The sequence below is a fragment of the Panthera tigris genome, chromosome E2 (genome assembly GCF_018350195.1).
Source record: "Panthera tigris isolate Pti1 chromosome E2, P.tigris_Pti1_mat1.1, whole genome shotgun sequence".
In the NCBI taxonomy this organism is placed as follows: Eukaryota; Metazoa; Chordata; class Mammalia; order Carnivora; family Felidae; genus Panthera; species Panthera tigris.
In genome coordinates this window covers 3,158,404-3,178,768 of record NC_056674.1, presented here as the reverse complement: position 1 = coordinate 3,178,768, position 20,365 = coordinate 3,158,404, and the positions used below count along the sequence as shown (strand labels likewise).

Genomic DNA, 20,365 nt, shown 5'->3' with positions numbered 1-20,365 from the left:
CTGCAACCCGCATGGTGCTCAACACTCCCGCCACACCTGGCTGCTCGTGGGCACCCTTGCCTCTGCCCTGGCTGGCTGCTCCCTCTGCCTTCCCTCTAGCTCTTTGGGCCTGACTAGCTCCTCCTGGGTCCTTCAGGCTTCAGCACAGACACCACTTCCTCCAAGAAGCCTCCCCTGACTTCGTTAGGGGCCTGCTCCACACTTCCACAGCTTCCGTGGTCACCCTGTGACAGCATCCGAGCGCTCTGTGACAGGATCTGCCTGTTCAGTCACCTGCCTCCCTCTGCAAGACGCCAACTTACCGGGACTTAGCATAAGGCCAGGCCCACAGCTAGAAATACTTATTAAAAAAAACACCTCAAGTCCAGAGGGGGAGCGTGACCTGTTGAAGTCACTTCCCGTAGACCCTGAAAAAGTGCTGGTGATCGGGGTAGGCGGGAACCAGAGGGCTCTCCTCTGATGCAGAGAAACTGTAGATGAACCAACAAAAATCACTGAAAATACTAAAATAAATCAAAATACACAACTCAGAACACACAGCCACCCACGAGTACCAACAGGGCAGATAAGGCAAAACTGTACACGACACCCAAGCTAGAGAGCAGGGTTTCTGCACCGCAGCACTGCTGATATCTGGGGCTGGAAAATACTCTGTGGCAGGGGCTGTCCCGTGCACTGTACAACGTCCAGCAGCATCCCTGGCCCCCACCCACCAGTAGCACCTTCCTCATAACAATCGGCACCTCCTGCCATTGCCAAATGTCCCCTGGAGGACACAAGCGCCCCAAGTTGAGAGCCACTGCAACACGTAATCCCAAACCTAGTAATAATACTCCTAAAAGCTACTGATCCTGGAGCACTTCCTGTGCCTTGCGTGAGGGTCCAGGCTTCCCGAAACGGCCCACTGAATCCCCACTGAATCCCCAGAGCCGCCGAGTGAGAAGAACACTGACATCAGCACCATTTTACACACCACTGAAGTTTCTTTACCACTCCGAACCCCGTACCACACCTAACGCATCTTCCTTTCCAGAAACATCTTGCCTCTGGGGCCGGAGTGAACGGTAACGTCTGTGGCCTCAGCCCAGGCTCAGGTGTGCAAAAGAGCGAGCAAGAAAGACCCTAACCAGGAGATCACATTCGAGGGGCTGGACAGGCAGCGGCACCAAGGCCCTCCACCCGCCCGCTCCCGACACTTCTGCAGACCACTCCCCGGTTCCCACCTTCACAGGCTTGCACGTGCTGCTCCTTCCACCCGGAAGGCCCTTCTTCCCACTCTCCATCTGTCAACCCCCTACTCGTCCCTCCCAGACAGAGAACGCCACAGCCACCGAGCCAGGCTCCCGAGCCCCTCCTCTGCGGCCTGCAGGCCCTGAGCCACCTCCATCACAACACCCCTAATTGTGACTGTCCGGCAGGGCCTTTGTCTCCCCAGGGCAGGGCCTGGGGCCGGTCCCTGCCTCTGCCGCCTGCCTTCAGCAGGCCTGGCTGGCTCCGCAGGCTGCTTCCAGAGCCCTCCTCACACGCTAAGCCGGGCAGGGAGCAGGGAGAGCCTTGCTGGTCTAGTGGGCCTGAGCCCGGGGCAGGGTCAGAGGCGGGGAGTCTAAGGACAGGAAGGGGGTGTTCCAGGGAAGGGGGCTGAGGAGGAAAAGATGGAGATGTCCCAGGAGAGTGGGGCTGAGTCCGAGGAGGGGAAGTTGGAAGCGAGTGGGGAATCGGAGGGAGACCGAGGAGGTGAGCTGGCCGGCGGGAGGCCGAGAGGAGAGACTAGGGAACTTGGCCGGGGTGGGGTGGGGGGGGGGTGTCCGAGACCTGGGGGGCTGAGAGACCCTCGGGGAACCCGGGGGCCCGCTCACCTGCGCGGGGGGGCGGCGGTTCCTCGCACTCGGGGCTCATCGGGGCGCCCCCCCCGCCCCGCCGCCGGCGGCTCCGGCCCCGCCTCAGGGGCCCGGTATGAGGGGGCGGGGGGCGGCGGGGGCTCGCGCTAGCGCCTTCGGGCCTAGGGGGCTCCCCGCGCGCCGAGCTCCAGAGTCCGGGGGTCAGCGCCGGCCGGGAGCGGACGGAGGCGGGCGTCCGGGGCTCGCCGGCGACCGGGGCCGCGGAGAGGTCGGTGCGGCCGCGAGGCCGGCAAAGGCCCTCAGCGGGGAAGTGGTCCCGGCTGGCCCGGCCCGGCGGCGCGCGGGAAAGCAAAGGCCGGTCAGGGAAGACGTTGTCCTCCGCAGTCCGAACAGGCCGCAGGGCTGAGCAGCGGCCGACGGAAGCCGAGGCCCACTTCCTTCGGCGCCCCCTTCCTCAAACAGACCGCGTCTTCGGACTCTGCAGTCGGCTCGGGGCCTCCGACGCCCGGCTCCGTCCGCCACTATCCCACAATCCCCTAGCGCAGGGGCACGCAGGAAGCCCCGCCCACCCGCCGCCGTCCGGGTGCGCGAAGGCCGCGCGCCCGGGCCCGGGCAGTGCGTTTGCGCGCGGGGCACAACCACGCCCCTCCGGCCCAGCCAGAACACGGCTGCGGATGCGCTTGCGTTGGTTTGGGCCAACGGTCTCTCCCTGAATAAACCCAGACAACCCAACGCGCAGGCGCCACCGCACGCGGATAGCGTTTGTCTACGACTCCGTTCCAAAGTCCAGAGCAACTCCTGCTCCAGGATTTCTCTTCCCACTCGCTCCTTGTGGAAATCCATTCCGTCTCCTCCAATTATTTCCTGCTTTCGCTCCAGGGTCCAAGTCCTGGGTAATCCGCACCCGGTTTTCTCTCCAACCAGGGCCCCGCGCGCGTCTGCCTCGCGCGGTTCTTGACGCCTTCTCTGTGCGTAAAGCTGACTTAGGTCTCGCCTTAGGTTTTTGCCCAGGCCTTGTCTTTACTGTTGCCTCTGTTTCCCCAATTTGTTACAGGCCCTTGCTCATGTTACAGGCCCACTGTAAGGATCAGACGAGTGTGTGCGTGTACGGATTCCTTTCATTTTTTTAACCTGCAGATTTACTTTTTTTTATTTCAGAGACATTTTATTGAATCATATGTTTAGTACATTTTCCTGTTCTTGTTGTTTGTTCCCCATTTCAAGGATGCCAGTTATGCATTTGCCTTTCACATTTGTTAGCTCCTCTGTACTTGCTTTAATCTTTCTCATTTCCACCTGTATTTGCTTATTAACATATGTCTCTTCTTCTGGTCCTTGCTATTTCCAGTGGATTTGCTGCATGAGCTAATTTTTGGCCCTTGTATCAGTTATCTGCTGCTGTGTAACAATCACAACCTCAGCAGCATGCATCTATCATTTTCACAGCTTGGAGCTGGCCAATGTGAAGTTTGGCAAAGTTGGTTCTGTTTCCCATGTCTCTCGTATTCTGGCACCATGGGCTACCCAGGGCACCATCTCACAAGGAAAGGGAGAAGCAGCCCAGGTCGAGCCCATCTGTTAGCGCATTTCAAGTCTCAGGTTGCCTCATATCTGCCACCATCCATTGGTCAAAGCAAGTCACACAATCAAGCCCAAAGTTATGGGGAGCAGGCACATAAATTCCACACACCAACAGAGTGGGGAAGTGTACTTCTCTTATGGAGGTGGAATGGGAGGGAGTAAATATTTCCTGAACAATCCACCATAGTCCTCTATTTGTTTCCTTAGTTTTGCCAATCTTAACCTTTTCATCATTGGGGATTTGTTTTTTGTTGTTTCTTCAATTTTTTGAAACATTTATTTTTGAGAGAGCGAAAGAATGGAGGATGGGCAGAGAGGTGGGGGAGACAGAATCTGATGCGGGCTCCAGGTTCTGAGCTGTCAGCACAGAGCCTGACATGGGGCTTGAACGAACCAGCTGTGAGATCACGATCTGAGCCAAAGTCTGAGCCACCCAGGTGCCTGGGGATTTGTTTTTGTTTTGGGGGGGGGGGGGGTGTTTTAAAATGGACCCAGGTTCCTATTGTAACTCAGCTTGAAGCAGTTGTGATGCATTTCCTTCTGTTCCTCGGTCATCTTTTCTTCAGTCACATTCTTTTGTCTTTTACTCAGCATTTTGCTTGCTTTGTTCCATGTTTGCACAGTTGCCATATTATTTTAACACATAAGCTCAGGAACTGAGAGACGAGGGGTAGCCCTTTTCAACCAGCAAAAGAAACCTGAGAAGTTGACATGGTCAGTCTGGAAGAACCTGGGAAGCTGCAGCAGCTTTAAAGACCAAAATCTGTGTCTCCCCCCTATCAGGACTCACAGGTTGGCGATGCTGTTATGCGTAAAAAATTGGAAGGCGCTTAAAGTGTCTGGTGACAACGCTCATTCCCCATTGTTCACATTTCCACACGGAGGTACTTCTATTGCTTAGTGTGTCTCCCCTGGCCTCTCCAACCCCTTTAGGGGCTGAGGAACAATTTGCCAGATTGGATGGGCATCGTGGCTCACGCCAGCCCTCCCTCTCTTAGAGCCAGCTTGCCCAGTGCGGCCTGCGGCACCCAAGGGGAGGCCTCTGCTCGTCCAGTGCTGCCTGTGACCAGACAGGCAAGCATGTCTCACGCTGGGGGGAGTAGCAGCAAGACTAAAGCTACTTTCTTTGATTGGCCATAATGGTAATAAACGTGATACTTGAGCTCCAATTCTTGGATTCTGTAGCTACCTTTCAATTTATCCTGAACTTGGGAAGAAGGGTGAAATAATTGGCCCATCCCAAATCCCAAGAGTACGAGTAAATGCCACACGAGAGGAATCAGCGTGTACGAAATGGAGCTGGGAGACCAGGGTACAGGAGGAGCACAGCTTTGAAGCCAGCCCGGGTCTGAAACCTAGCTGTGTGAATTTGCCCACGCATCAACACCCTGGGCTCACATTCCTCGTCTGAAAAATGGCACTGGTCACGAGCCTTGGTTACACACGACCAGACTTGGTTGAGCTGACAAGGAATTTATGAAAGGGGGTGAGACCTGTCTCCGGCCCCAATATCTGATAAGGCTGGGGATCTCTCAGTGCTTTGCAGCCGGGAGCAAGGCCCATGTCCAAGCCCTGGGCAAGTAGAGCGCTTCGGGCGGGCCGCGGTGCACCTGCTCCCGCTTTCCCCCCATCTCCCGCGCCCAGAAGCCGCGCGGTGGGCTCTAATTGGTGGCGCTGACGTCACGTGACATGCCTCTGCACGGGATGCTGGGAAGTAACATGGCTCCCGCCTCCGGGCAGGCCCTTTGGACATCAAACGTGGGGGATTCTTCTGATGGAGAAATTGGCGACGCTGGATGGTCAAAAGGGAGGGCGGGTGTCCACCACACTCCCTCTCAAGAGGGCCTGAGAAGATGAGAGACGATGGCTCCGGATTTTAGGGAGCAGCACTTTTCTTTCCAGGTTCCTCCCGCTGCCCTCTCCTCCTCCGTGGCTCCCTCGGTCCCGTAAGATCGTGCCCCACCCCCCAACTATCCTCTAGGGGAGGTGACAAAGGCTGCAGTGAATGAGCTGGAGGAAGAGAAACACCTTTATTAGAACAGTATGGACACAAGAAGGAGGAAGGGCGTGAGAGCACAAGAGGTGAGATCCAGGGAGCCAGAGCCTTCCGCGGTGCCCCTGCAGGGGGCTGAGCAGAGACCGGCTGGCACACCCTGGCCATGCACCAGTAAGGCCCTGCTCTCTCTTGGGAGGCAGGAGGCCTGGGGCTCCACGGAGACAGGCGATAAGCCACCAGGTTTCACCGATCCATGCTGTCATCCGTCGGGCTGGAGAAACAGGTCTGTAGCAGCTTTTCACAGAACTCCAGCTCCTCCTGGATGGGGGTGGGGGTGGGGGGACAAGAGGCGGAGTCCTGAGTGCAGAGGCCCACCCCTGCTTCGGGGTCTCTGCCCTCCGCACTGCCTGACCCAGAAGCCTCCCAGGGTCCTCAGATCTCAGCGGAGATCCATGCCAGCGGGATCCATCATTCTCCCCTGTGCCCGGACTACTGACCTAGAACCAGGGGCCGTGCAGCCTCCATCAAACCCCACTGGTGAGTCCTCCCCTCAGCTCCTTGTGCCCTAACTCCCAGGTACGACCGACCCCTACTAATCACCACTTAAAACTAAAACCCCTTCCACAGGTACAAACACCACTGAAAGACTGGACTGTATGAACCTGAAAGGGTTCTGCTTGGCAAAAAGATGCCAGAAACAAAAATGAAAGAAAAACAACAGTTTGGGGTGAAAAATATTTGCAACTCGTCTGAAAAGGCTAACATATTTAATACTTCAAGAGCTTTAAAATAAATCGATTATAAAAACCACCACCCTGTAGACGAATGGGCACAGGATACGAATGAGCAGTTCACGAGAAAGGAAAGCTGTCTGACGTTACTCACTGCAGAAACGCAAATGTAAGCCGGTCTGGAATACTACTTTTTGCCATTCGGCTTGGAAAAAGACCAAATGGCTTAAGGGACCCTTGGGCGTCCTCATCAACTGGTTCCATCCTTATAGAGAGCAATTTGGCAATAGCTAACAAAACGGCCCCTAACTCTGTACCTTCACTTTAACCTACCTTAACCTGGCCGCTTTTCCCTCTCTGGAAATTGTCCTATAGCCATATTCATGCATATTAAGTAACAGGTAAAAAAGTTATTCCTTTAGCAGAGTGGTAGCAACAACCAGCATGTCCGTTAACAGGGGTCATGGTGCGGAAGAAGTGACCTCCCTTGCAGCTCTCAAAGGAAACAGGAAAAAGCCAGGGCCGCCAACACAAAATACACTCCTCCTGCACCCCTCCCTGAGACGTTATGAAAGGGAATGAGGCAGGGAACAGAAGAGTGGTCAGGACAGGTTGGTTGTGCACAAAAGGGGCACAGGAAGAGGAGAATTTACACGCACATTGGCTTGTGTGCATAGACCATCTGAGGAAGGGCACACACAGAACTGGGGGAGGCACTGGGTGGTTAAAGACAAGGGCAGCGGGGAGACTTTTCACTGCTTACCCTCCTATGCAGCTTCACTTTTGAACCACATGACTACAGGACCTTTTTGCAAGAAAGCATTCATGAAATTTAACTCTTAAATTTACCTACAAAAGAGGACTAAGTCATGACAGAATCACCTTACGGGATATCATGCCAACTGTGTCACTCAATTATGCTGAAATTAAAGCAGACCTCTGAGTATCTGGAAAGATTTCCAAGACAGACACACAGACACAGGAGAAGGCCCATGTGAAAATGGAGGCAGAAACCGGACCGGCACATCCACAAGCCAAAGATTGCCAGCAACTACTAGCAGCTGGAAGCGGAAGGATTATTCCCCTAGAACCTTCAGAGGGAGCACGGCCCTGCCGACACCTTGCCTTCAGACTTCTAGTCCCCAGAACTGCGAGAGCATACCTCCCTGCGTTAAGCCACCCAGTCTGTGGTACTGTTAGAGCAGCCGTAGGAAACTGATATGGCACCAGATCTAACGCATCACTGCCCCGTCTTCTCTGCCCCCTCACGTTTTTTCCGTCAATGTACTTGTAACCTCCTGGTGTCATACTATCCGTGTTAAATTACACTATACAAACACTGCATGTATTATGCATGCACATATACACGCACACACAAGGTATACATGTACTTGTAAGTATGTATTTCTGCGTGTCTGCATGTTTATCAGCCCTGAGCCCCCGTGAGAGCGAAGGCTGTACCCTTTTGCTCCTCCCCAAACCCCCAGCGCCCAGATCAGGGCCTGGCACATGGCTGAGCTGCCCCCGACAAAGGGAGGCAAGGAAGAATAAAGGTTTCCACAGGTGTATCCATATGTCTAAGCTTCTCACGTTGCACACTTTAAATAAGTGGAGTTTATTACATGACACTTATACCTCAATAGAACTGTTAAGCAGGGCGCTTGGGTGGCTCAGTCGGTTGAGCGTCCGACTTCAGCTCAGGTCATGACCTCACGGCTCATGAGTTCGAGACCCTCATCGGACTCTGTGCTGACAGGTCAGAGCCTGGAGCCGGCTTCTGAGTCTGTGTCTCCCTCTCTCCCTCTGCCCCTCCCCTGCTTGTGCTCTGTCTCCTCTCAAAAATAAATGTTAAAAGAAAAATTAAAACCAAATAGAGCTAACAGACTTTTTTTTTTTTTGGAACAAAAAAAAAAAAAAAGGCAAAAGGAGTGCTGGTCAGTTCACAGGTGACCTGTCTCACCAGGAGGGTCCTCACCAGTAGGCCGTGGTATCACCTGCCACGCAGGCGGCTCAGGGATCGAATGCAACAACTAAAGCACTCCCCAGCTGGAAATGAGCCCAGGCCGGGTTGGGGCTCCGTGGACCCCACGATCTGTGGGCACATGTTTCCACGCGTCCCTGTGATGAGGTCGGGGCAAGCCCCTAGGAGTGGACACTGTGCCTCTCCTGGTCATCCCTGCTCCTCACTCCCAGCACCTCTGTGAACTCTCGACAGTGTCACAGAGGAACGGACTCAGTCGAACAGTTGTCCCTGGAGTGTGACACGTTTAATTATCAGCTAAATCACTTAAATAATTAAACAACTGTACGAATATTTAATTAGTTGCTCTTTATCACTTATTTGTTCCTGATTAATTATCTGAGTTATCACTTGTTACTTATTACCTAATTAAATACACGAGTTACTTATCTCGTTTCTTATTCAATTATCTCATTGGTTGCTACTTATCAGACTTGTTATTTAGCAATCTAATAAATATTAATTGTTAAAACTCTGACAGGATGTAAATAACTATACGATTTGGCTATAAATAAATGACTGCTAACTAGCCCCTTACGGCACCCCGGGCTCCCATTCGCCCGTGCAGCAGCGCTAGCTCAGAGCACGAGGCACGCGGCGAGAGACACAGGAAGGACGCAGCAGGTGCCGCAGCCACGCCCGCGGGCCGTACCTGGTACTCCTCGTGCTGCTGTAGCAGCTGGACGCGGTGACGGAGCAGCTCCTCCAGGCCCAGCTCGGGCTCCCGGCATTCCCGCACGCCCTGGGGGAAGTCTGTCACCAGGCTGCGGGGACAGGAGAGCAATCCTTGGGACCCCGCTCTACACAGGCCCGCCCCCACGCTGCTCCCACAGGAGCCCGGGCAAGACAGTTCCCCACGCTGGGCCTCAGTTTCCCCATCCGGATGCAGATCTCACGCCGTCCCCACGCCACCCCAGGGACTACGATGAGACTGGTACAAAATAAGGCACCTGGCACAGAGCCTGGCCTGGAGCCCGCTCGGCACACGGGAGTCGCCGCCTGCGTGACGGGCTGCTCCCCGTGTCCTCTCGTGCAGACACTAATCTGCCAGTACCGTGTGTGGGGGGAGCGGGGTAAGCCTCTGCCCCTCCTCCCAGGCTGCCGTGTCAGCCCTACAAGTGAGGAAACTACTGCTCAGGGAGGGCCAGCACAATGATGCCTGCCCCCTCTGTGGGAAAGGCCCAAGCTCCCGAATCCCATCAGGGAGGAGGCTGGTGGGCGGGAGCCCAGTGGTGCCAGCCTGGGAGGTGTGGGGGGAGGGGTGGTGCCTGGCACAGGCCTCGCCCTCTCGGAGGCCCCAGCATACCTGCACAGGGCTCCAAGCACATGCTCATGGAAGGGGCTGTGTTCTGTCCGGATCAGGGCCACCAGCTGCTGGACCATCCCCATGGAGCACAGGGTCCCTGGGGGAAGGGTCTTGGGGGTCAGAGGGGCGGTCCACACCCTTCCCCCCCACACACCGCCCACCCTCCCTTTGGGACCGTCCCTGGGACCCCCGCCCTGGCTGCCCCACCTTTGTGTTCGGGGTGGCCCACCAGCAGGTTCTGCAGCAGGAACGCCGACTTGACCTTGAGCTTCTGCACCTGCTGCTGCATGGCCCGCATCAACACGGAGAAGCCGTCCAGGCGCAGGAACTGCAGAAGCCCAGCCTCCTGCTCCCGGACCAGGCCTGGGGGGAGACAAGCGGGGGGAGGAACCTCGAGGTCACGGTCACCACCATCACCAGAATCCTCACCACCGTCACCACCATCAACATCAACTTCTAGGGACCCACGCTTCATAAGCATTATATTTTTTTTTTAGGTATTTTTTTTTTACTGAGACATGATTAACACAAGCTATTAGAAGACAACACTGACCCACCTCTTCCCCATCCTGCTCTGGCTCTCGGGACCTCTGGGGAACTGAGTCTCTCTGTCCACCCTCTGTGGCCAAGCCACCCAAGGTCTGCCTGTCCATCTGTCTCCCCAGTTTTGCAGGTGACTTTCCAGATGCCACCTCCTCCAGGACTCTTTCCCGCACCCTTGCCGCAATCCCTTCCTTCCTAGCCTCCCTGTTCTTCTCCCGGGACCACTGTGACATACTAAATACATACTTGATCTCTGCCCCCTTTCCTGACACCAACGTCTCAAAACCCTTGGAAGTTTCTGGGTGATAGGAGCATCTTTTGTTCTAATGAGGTGACTCTGGGTGGACTACTGGATGGGGTTTACTTACCAGAAAGACCAACCCATGATTAGAAACTTGGAACTTCCAGCCCCACCTCCCATCCTCCAGAAAGGAGAAAGGGACTGGAAGTGAAATCAATGATCCATCACGCCTACGTGAGAAAGCCTCCATGAAAATCCCTCGAGGTGCCTGGGTGGCTCAGTCGGTTAAGTGTCTGACTCCTGATTACGGCTCAGGTCATGATCTCACAATTCATCAGTTTTAGCCCCAAGTTGGGCTCTGCGCTGACAGTGTGGAGGCTGCTTGGGATTCTCCCTCTCTCTCTCTCTCTCTCTCTCTCTCTCTCTGCCCCTCCCCCTGCTTGTGCTTTTTAAGTTTGTGCGGGGGTTTCTACAACTTAAAAAAATCCCTAAACTGTGGGGTTCGGAGAGCCACATGTCTGGGGCAGGCAAATCTATGTGTGCAGTAAGCAGGCTGTGGCTGGCTGCCAGGGGCCGGAGGAAAGGGGGCACGGAGGGGCCGCTAACAGGCGTGGGGCTTCTCTTGGGAGCGATGGAAATGTTCTGGAGTTCGGCAGCGGTGACGGTTGCACAGCCTTGAGAATACACTAAACTGTACACTTCAAAGGGATGATGGGGTTTCTGGGTGGCTCAGTCAGTTAAGCATCTGACTTCGGCTCAGGTCATGATCTCACAGTTCACAGGTTCGAGCCCCAAGTCGGCCTCTGCGCTTGACAGCTCAGAGCCTGCTTCTCATCCTCTGCCTCCCTCGCTCTTTCTGTCTCTCAAAAATAAATAAACATTAAAACTGTTTTAAAAATAAACAAAAGGATGAATTGTATAGCCTGTGAATTTCATCCCAACGAAGCTTATTCAAAAAAAAAAAAAAAAAAAAAGACAGAAAGAAACCGTCAAATGGGGGCCCCCAGCATGGCGCACACATAGACAGGGGCCCAGCGCATGGTGGAGAGCACTGCCTGGGCTCCCACCGCGCACCTGCACATCCTTGCAGGGCGCCCGGGTTGTCACTTAGGCTACCTGACCTGGTCTGTCCTTGACGCGGATTCAGTCTCCCTACCTCCGACGGTGTGTGTGCGGGCTAAGCAAGCTAATGCTCGCCCAGGCTTGGCATGGGGCCTGGCACAGAGAGTGCCCCACAGGTGTCGGCATCAGCCCCATCCAGGCACCTGTTCCCCAGGAGACAGCGTGAGTGAGAGCCACTGGTATCTCTAATGGGTGGAGGCCACCCTCTCAGGCAAGGACGGCCCCCTCCTCACGACAAGGAAGGGCAACAGAGACTGACGACTCTGACGTGATGAGCAGCATTCCCGTGGCACTAGGGTCTGGCTCTCTGAGTGACAGGGGGTTGGCAAGCTCACCACTCAGTCCTGGCACCCAGCACAGAGTCTCAACGGGTAATGGGCATAACTGAACATTCAGGTCCCCCTCCACCTGCCCCCAGGCAGATCCCAGCAGGATCTGTGCGCCTCCCCGCAGCCCCCCCGACACTCACAGGAGATGGCGAACAGGGCCTTCACGCGCACCAAGTCAGAGGAGTCCCGGTCGAGAAGCCGCAGCAATTTGCGCAGGGCGCCCAGGCCTAGCACCTGCTCCTGGATGGCCGCCACGTTCTGGCTGCAGGTGCCGATGAGCTGTGCCGCCCGCCACCGCAGCCCCGCGGGCCCTGCCTCCAGGTACCGGCCCACCAGCAGGTGCATGCCTGACAGCTGGCAGAAGTCTGTGCCAGAGAGAAGGGAGACGAGAGTTCGGGTGCTAGGGGCTGAGCTGTGCCCTCCCCCCCAACATTCGTATGCTGAAGCCCCGAGTGTCTAAGGATGTAACGTATGGGAAAACAGGGCCTTTTAAGAAATCACCCAGGTAGAGTGAGGTCATCAGGGTGGGTGCTAATCTGGTATGATCGGTGTCCTTATAAGAGATCAGGACACAGACATGCACGCAGGGAAGACCACGTGTGGACACGGGGAGAAGGCAGCCACCTGCAAACCAAGGAGACCCGAGCCCAGGAGAAACTGACCCTGCCCACACCTGGATCTCAGACTTCCAGTCTCCAGAGGTGTGAGGCGACACAAGTCTGTTCAAGCCTCCCATTCTGTGGTGCTTTGTTACTGCCACCCTCACAAGTTAATACGCCAGCTGAGGCTGGAGGGTGAGGCTGCCTCCCAGGGGAGCCTGCCTCAAGTGCGGGCTTTCTCCAGGCACCCAACCAGGCATCCCTCCGAGGTCTCAAAAATGTCAGCGTTTCTCTTCCCGTAAGCGGCCTGAGGTGATCTCTGAAAATGGTTCGCTATTCACTTGACCCGGAAAACCCGACAAAATCATGCAAATCAAGAGATTCAAATCTTCGTGTTCACTCTAAGAACACACGGGAAACTGCCCAGGCCATCAAGAATGCATATCCGAAAGGCCACCAAGTATCGGTATGCATATCCGAAAGGCCACCAAGTATCTGAAAGATGTCACTTTGCAGAAGCAATGTGTGCCATTCCAACGCTACAATGGTGGAGTTGGTAGGTGTGCCCAGGCCAAACAGTGGGGCTGGACACAGGGTCGGTGGCCCAAAAAGAGTGCCGAATTTTTACTGCACGTGCTTACAAATGCAGAGAGCAATGCTGAACGTAAGGGTTTAGATGTAGATTCTCTGGTCGTTGAGCACATCCAGGTGAACAAAGCCCCCAAAATGCGGCGTAGAACTTACAGGGCTCATGGTCGGATTAGCCCATGCATGAGCTCTCCCTGCCACATTGAGATGATCCTTACTGAAAAAGAGCGGATTGTTCCTAAACCAGAAGAGGAGGTTGCACAGAAGAAAAAGATATCCCAGAAGAAAGTGAAGAAACAAAAACTTATGGCCCGGGAGTAAATTCTGCATGAAATATATGCAAATAAAAGTAAAAACAGAAAAAAAAAAAAAAAAAAAAAGTCAGCATTTGGGGGCTTAGGGTCCCAGGCTGCAGCCCACTGAATTCCGGTACTGACCCCCAATCTCCCTGTGGGAGAACCTCATACTAGACCGGGGCTCGGCAAACTACGGCCCAGCACCTGTTCTTGTAAATAAAGTGGTATCGGCGAGCTTGGTGGTTCCTTGAGAAGTTACACGCAGCGTTGTCATATGACCACTCGTACATAAAGACCCAAAACCACGGAAAGCACAGACTCAAACAGACACTTGCACCAATGTTCACGAGGGCAGTATTCTCAATAAGCAATGGGGGAAATGACCCCAATGTCCATTAACTGATGAATGGATAAGCAAACCCGTGACCTATCCACACAATAGGTTGTTCCAGAGAGGAATAAAGTTCCAGTTACAGGCTCCCACATGGAAAACCCTTGAAAACGTCCACTCGGAGGCCACATATTCTATGATTCCATTGACGTGAAACGGCCAGAAAAGACAAATCCACACCCTCAATGACTATATTATGCCCCTGCGACTGAAAGTAGAATGTCCTCCTTCTACCAGCTCCTCAGCATTTAGAACAAAACCCCAGCACCGACTCTGGCCTGCAAGGCCCTCCACACCCAGCGCCCCCTCCCACCTCCCGCCCTTCCCTCACTCCATTCTGGCCTGTTGGCCCTACTGCTGTTCCTGCACGTCCCAGGTACGTTCCCACCTCAGGGCCTTTGCACTGGCCATACCCCATTAGCTTTTTCCAGAGCTAATCTCATAACTCACTCCACCGCTTCAGGTCTCTGACCAAACGGCACCCCTCGGGGAGACCCTCTCTGACCGTCCTGCCCCGAACCACCTCCTCACTCGTGTTCTGGGGAGTGACAGTGCACACGCAAGAGACCAGGGAGAAATGACCAGTTTGGGAGGATATCGGGGAGGCAGACGTGCCGCCGGGCTGGTGGGGTGAGAGAAGGTCCCCTCCTGATGACAAGGGGACCAGGCAGGAAGAGGCAGGGCAGTCACATCTGGGACCAGACTAGAGAGGGAGAGGCTGGAGGCCGGGAGGCTGGGGGAGAGGCTGACAGTGTGATCCCCGAAAGGAAGGACGGGGGCTGAGACACAGAGGGACCCGGGGCTGCAGAGGAGGGAAGAGACAGAGGGGAGACCAGGGAGAAGGGGCAGGACCCTGGAGGCGGGGGGGGGGGGGGGGGGGGGGGGGGGGGGGGGCGGGGCAGCCCGGGGCGTACCTGCAGCATTGTCCATGTTCTCGCACAGGTCGGCCAGCAGCTCCAGGGCCCCCTCACGCTCCTGCCGGTCAGCGGCCAGTTCGGCCTCCCCAGCCAAGGAGGGTGTAGGCTGGGACAGCACTCGGAGGCAGTTCTTCATCTGTTCCACCTCCTCCCGCTGGCCCCGGAAGGCGGCGGACATGGCCTCCTGCAGCCACTGACGCCTCTGGGGCGCGAGACCGGGCAGGAGGGTGGGGAAAGAAGCAACCCTCTGTCAGTAATTCGTTCGCGCCTAACAGTTGTTGCTAATAACGGCCAACATGCGGGAGCTGACTGCTCCTTCAATCAACAGGTTTCCGTTGAGCGTCTTTTCTATTCACAACTTTCTAGACACGAGATTTACGGAGAGAGTGGCAACGGGGTGGGAAAGAAGGCACTCCTAGGTCTCTGTCCTGAGCAACTAGAAGGAGATGGGGAAAACGGGAGGGGAAGCGGGTATGGAACATGAGGAGTGGAGATTAGAGCTCATTTTTCAACGTGTTCAGCTTGAGAGATCTATTACACACCCAAGGCGAAATGCTGGAGCTCAGAGAGGAGGTCCAGCCTAGACCTGGCTTTCTCAACCTGGCTCTACTGACACCCTGAGCTGGATGGTTCTGTTGGGGGTGGGTACACTGGACGATGTTGAGCGGCAAGCAGCTGCCCTGGTCTCTACCTACTAGATGCCAGCAGCCCACCCCCTGCCCCGAGTTGAACAACTAAACATGTCTCTGCTGGTTGTCAAATGTCCGCAGAGAGATAATATCAGAACCACCGGTCTAGAGATATAAATTTGAGAGTGGTCAGGGGGAAGTCTCAACACAACATGAGCTCACAAAGGAAGTGAGCACAGGTAGGTAAGAGGAGAGCCCTGGGGTACGCATTCATTCAGAGCCTGGAGAATGAGGAAGAACCAGCAGAGGAGAGGGAAGGAGAGCCAGTGAGTAAGGATAAAACCAGGACACTGCTGTTCTAGAAAACAAATGAAGAAAGAGATCAAGGAGATGGGTAGGAATCAAATGCTGCCTGTTAGGTCAAGTAAGATGACAGCTGAGAGCTGGCCACTGATTTCTTGTTTTTTTGTTTTTTTTTTTTTCCAGCAGGTCTGTTAGTGCTCATATGCGGGCTCTGTAGTCACAAGTCCTGGATGAATTTGGGCGAGATGTTAATCCTTCTGTGCCTATTCCTACCTCATTGTCCTAAACGTTCAATGGCATCACTGGATTAGCACAATATTTTGTACTATAATCACCATCGGCCACTAAACATCACATATAACCAGTATTGCTAACTAATCTCCAAGACAACCCTCCCAGGTGAGTATCGATATCCCCACTTCACAGATGTGAAAACCGAGGCCCAGAAAGGCTGTGACTTGCCCAAGGTCACAGTGTCGGCCACCCACAAAGCCTAACGTCAAACCTAAGTGCCTGTCCCCAGAGCCTGCACTCTTGATGAGAACAGCCTGCTGTCTTCAGGAACACTGCCCGGCGCTGTGTGGACCCCTACTTAAACGGGAACCTCAGAAATACCCTATGAAGTGCTGTTATTCTTAGCGTCATCATCAACTTGCAAATAAAGAACCTGCTGCTCAGAGAGGTGAAGTGCCATACCCAAGGTCACACAGCTGGATACTGCCGAAACCAGGTCTGCCCGGCTCCCTTTCCCTTCTCACCACAAAGCTACTGTGCAACTCTGCACCTCGACGGGATGCTGGGATCCAGGGATCTGCCCTCGCAGGCACTTCTGAGATCTGACCTTCAGTCTACTGTAACCCCACCTGGCACACACACAGCCCGCTATGCCCTCACACCTGGACTCCCGCCCCTGCCCAGGACGCACTTCCCGAGAGATTTCTGTCACACCTACCCCCTCTCCCCACTTCCGGGATCCCCACCCTTTACCTCTTCACTCATGGGCTCTGGAGGGGGCTCTGGTTCCTGAGAGCCTGCCGTGATAGCCATCTGCAGAAGGCCTTGGAGGTTTCGCGGGGGCGGAGGATGGCTCGAGTTCCCCGCCGAGGAGCCGCCGCCCCCTGAAGAGCAACCCTGGGAGGCCGGGGGCAGCGCCAGGGGGAGGCGGCTGCCCCCAGAGCCTTGGTCCGCCATGGGCTGTTTGTGAAGGGAAGAATGTGTCTGGGAGAGCGGGTGGTCACCGCTGAGGTAGCTCTGGCGTCCCGTCGGGTCGACTCCCGGGGGTCTGCTGAGAAGGCGGCGTTTTAGGGGAGCTGGGCGCCCGCCCATGACCCCAAACCACTCTGCCCGCACCCACCATAGCCACAGCCCTATTTCCTTCCTGCAGACCCACAGGACCCTTCCCCAAAGTCACACGCCCCTCCTTCCTCCCTCGCAACAGGCCCCACCCACTCCAACTAGCAACCTAGCAACCCCCTCCCCCATCGCCCCTAAGTGCGTTCCCGTCTCTTAGCAACCCCACTGCCCTGCCTCCTTGGCAACAAGCCCCCCCTTTGGACGCCTTAGCAACAAATTCCCTCTCCTTCCTCTCCAAAGAGAGGAGCCAGAGCGAGACGGACCTCCCTAACCCAAGACTCACCTCCCCGGGCTGTGAGTCGCCGCCGCTACTAAAGACAGAGTCGCCCGCACCTGACTCTGCTGGGCGCCGCCATCTTGACCGGAAATGCGCCAAACTCGCCCGGAAGTTCCCGGCGCACCCTCCCAACCTTGATCCAGGAGGCTTTCCCGGCTCTTAAGCCCTTCCCACCTGGCCGGATAAGGCGGCCGGCCCCGCCCCCCGCTTCATTCTCAGCCTAAGCTCCGCCCCGACCCATATCTCGCCCCTTAAGATCCGCGTCCCCTAGTCCTCCTTGCAAGCTCCACCCCTGCCGTGGCTTCGCCCCGCCCACAGTGTAGCTCCGCCCACACCAGTGTTCTCGCCCTGCCACCTCACGCTCCGCCCCTGTTCTGGGCCTTTCGGCCTCTCCCAGCTTGACTCCACCCCTCCCCTGAGCCCCGCCGCGTGCCGGTGAGCCGGCCGCTCCCCGTTAGGCCCCACCCCCTACTTGCAGGTTGGGCAGGTCCCTCAGCCTAGGGCCTTTTCCCCTGCACCTGGACACCTGCTGCATCTTTTACTGGAGCCCTAGGTTCTCACCCCTAATATTTGATGTAAGCAGCCTTTGGCCCATTCCACCCCACTCCTGGCCTCAGTTTCCCCAGTCGTCAAAGGGGGCTCCCTCGTTCCCGCTGCAGCGCCTGCGGACACCTATTATCACCCAGCCTCTGCCTCTTGGAATCTTCCCTGGGTCCTGCCGAGTGCACAGGAAGGGGGGATTCCTGAAGGCCGCAGCCAAAGCAAAATGCTCGGACTAGGTGGTTCGGGAGGCTTGCCAGTTCTGTGCGCCATGTGTGGGGCCCGGGTCTGGGAATATGCCCGGTCTGTAGAGCTATTTGCCTCGAGCTGGGCTTAACCCCTGGTTCTAGTCTTCCATTAGGGGCCCCGCCCTGCCCCGCTAGGAGAAGGTTGCACTCAGCTCAGGTGGCGGCCACAGTCGCACACGGATTGCACATCCTGCTGCGCCAGGAGTGTGCGAGGTTGTATTTGGGACAGAATTGGAGAGACAACGTAAAAGCCCTGGACACCCGCGGGCGGTGTTTGTAGCACTGAGCAAAATAGCTATCAGGGGTCTGGGCTCCTACCCCTACCCTCACGCCCTGTACGCTATTGTATGTCTTTCTATTGCTGCCTTTAACAAATTATGAAAGAAGCGCCTGGGTGCCTCAGTCGGTTAAGCATGGACTCTTCAATTCGTGTGATGGAGCCCTTCGGGGATCCCTGCGTCAAGCCCTGCATAGGGCTCTGCGTTGACAGTGATGGAGTCTGCTTGGGATTCTCTCTCTCCCTTTCTTTCTGCCCCTCCCCAACTCACGCTCTTTCTCTCTCTCAAAAAAATAAACAAATAAACATTTAAAAAATAAATTACGAAAAATTTGGTGGCTTAACACAACACAGATTTATTATCTTACAGTTCTGGTGGTCTGATGTCCAAAATGGTTCTTACTCAGTTAGAATCAAGGTAGCAGCAGGACTGTGTTCCTTCTCGAAGGTCTAGGAGAAAATCTGTTGCCTGCCTTTTCTGTCTTCCAGAGACCACCCACATTCCTTGGATTGTGGCTACATCACATTGGCTTCTGCTGTCTTGGTCCCATCTCCTCCGACTCTGACCGTCCCCTGCCACCCTTTCATAAGGATCCTTGCGATTACCTACAGGGCCCACCCAGATAACCAGGATCATCTGCCCATCTCCAGATCTTCAACTCAGTCACATCTGCAAAGTCTCTTTTGCTACATAAGGTGACATAGGCCCAGGTTCTGGGAAATTAGGATGTGGGCATCTCTGGGGGCTGTTATTCAGCCTACCATCCTTAGATATACCCATTTACAAGTTGATTTATATTATTTACAATACGTTATTATGCATGGTACCATACAACCTATGTAAATACAACGTGTAATTATACATAACACTGTGTATGTTAATATACGTATAATATAATGCTGGCCTACAGGAAAACTCCCCAGGTACCCTACAAAAGCCATAGTCCTTATGATGACCTTATGAGTAGGGTGATCATACAATTTTCAATGCATAGCAAGACTTCAGAGTGCAAACAGACCTCATTAATAATTACAGAATACCAAATAATGATGGTGATGACGATAATTACAGAATACCAGGCATATGGTCACCCTGCTTCTAATAGGGTCCTGTATGATCTGCCTCCTCACCTCATTTTCTGTCTCTCCCCCTCTCTTGCTCCTCCAGCCACACTGACCCTTCGAGGTTCCCACCATGCACCGTAGGGCCTTTGCACTTGCTGTCCCCTGCGTGGAAGTTACTTTGTCCACACAGCTCTGACCTTCATTTTCCTTCAGTGTTCCCTCACTGGAGAAGTCTTTCTTGGCACCGCTTAAAAAATCCTACTCCACCCAACAAACACTTCCTGCACCCCTCATCTGCTCCTCGGCACTTGTCTCCAGAGACTTGACTGTCAAAACATACACTTCGCTTATCTCGTTTATCACCTGCTGTGTCCACTGCCGTGGAAGCTCCACGGGGCAAAGATCTTTGTTGGTGTGGTTCCCTGGTGTCCCCTCACCATGTGGACGGGGCCAGCATTCAGATTTGGTGTTAAATAAAGGTTTACAGAATGAAGGCAGTTGTCTAGGAGACTAGAAGCTCTTGGGTCCACTTTATAGGGGACTTGGGGACTAAACGGGTGTCTAACACCTTTGGGTACTTGATACAGGAGTCCTGGATTATTTGGAGATCTACCTGAGCACAGATCCGTGGATGTCCTATAGTGGGCATGTAGAATTGTATGGAGGCCCACATGAAGACTGAGGGGACCCTGTGGTGGGCACAAAGAATATTCAGGGGTCTCAAAACATACACAGGGACCTGAGGGGGTTCTGGAAGTTTCTTTGTGGAGTACTGAGGATCCTAAAAGGGGGAATGGAACCAAGAAAATCTGAGAAGGTGCACCTGGGCTGTGGGTGGATATGGGGCCCTGATACTAGAGGGAGAAGGAGGCCTGGGTGGGCAGGCTTGAGGGCCTGGTTCGGCAACCCCCAAATTCTTTCCCTCTCTCTGCTTGTCTCCCTCTTTCTGTGCCCCCGTCTTCCCCAGCACGTAGCCCTCCCCCCTGTAGGGACCCCACGGTTCTTTTCCGGTTTCCAGCTCTCTCCTTCTTTTCCCTCTCCATAGCCCAGTCTTTCTTCGTCTCGGTCTCTGTCCCTCCACCTGTCTGTTCTTTTACCTGCCGCCTCATCCCCGTCCACCTGTCTCTCCCACTTCCCTCCTGCGCTCTGACCCTTCATCTTTCTGGCTGCCCTTC

The 20,365-nt window shown here is 54.9% G+C and overlaps 2 protein-coding genes and 1 long non-coding RNA gene across 6 annotated transcripts; 2 read left to right on the top strand and 1 right to left on the bottom strand.

Annotated features, from left to right (window-relative positions):
- Positions 1 to 5,430: 5,430 nt before the first annotated feature.
- Positions 5,431 to 17,345, bottom strand: HSPBP1 (HSPA (Hsp70) binding protein 1). 4 transcript variants are annotated; one of them, XM_042968004.1, is made up of 8 exons: positions 17,067 to 17,345; positions 16,418 to 16,715; positions 14,496 to 14,700; positions 11,848 to 12,072; positions 9,680 to 9,835; positions 9,473 to 9,569; positions 8,819 to 8,930; positions 5,431 to 5,733 (listed from the first exon to the last, which is right to left on the bottom strand). In XM_042968004.1, exons 2-8 carry the CDS (start codon positions 16,619 to 16,621, stop codon positions 5,659 to 5,661), a joined length of 1,074 nt encoding a protein of 357 aa, XP_042823938.1. In that variant the 5' UTR covers positions 16,622 to 16,715; positions 17,067 to 17,345; the 3' UTR covers positions 5,431 to 5,658. The 4 variants fall into 4 exon arrangements, with proteins under 4 accessions (XP_042823938.1, XP_042823937.1, XP_042823939.1 ...); XM_042968003.1 differs by having other exon boundaries at positions 16,418 to 16,712; XM_042968005.1 differs by lacking the exon at positions 17,067 to 17,345 and adding an exon at positions 16,785 to 16,874 and having other exon boundaries at positions 16,418 to 16,712.
- On the top strand, positions 12,694 to 13,274 carry LOC107179495 (60S ribosomal protein L17-like). The gene has a single exon (XM_042968006.1). It carries the CDS (start codon positions 12,775 to 12,777, stop codon positions 13,213 to 13,215), a length of 441 nt encoding a protein of 146 aa, XP_042823940.1. The 5' UTR covers positions 12,694 to 12,774; the 3' UTR covers positions 13,216 to 13,274.
- On the top strand, positions 15,416 to 16,107 carry LOC122233985. Its single transcript, XR_006211667.1, has 2 exons — positions 15,416 to 15,521; positions 15,614 to 16,107. It is a non-coding gene; the product is annotated as an uncharacterized LOC122233985 (long non-coding RNA).
- Positions 17,346 to 20,365: the final 3,020 nt, after the last annotated feature.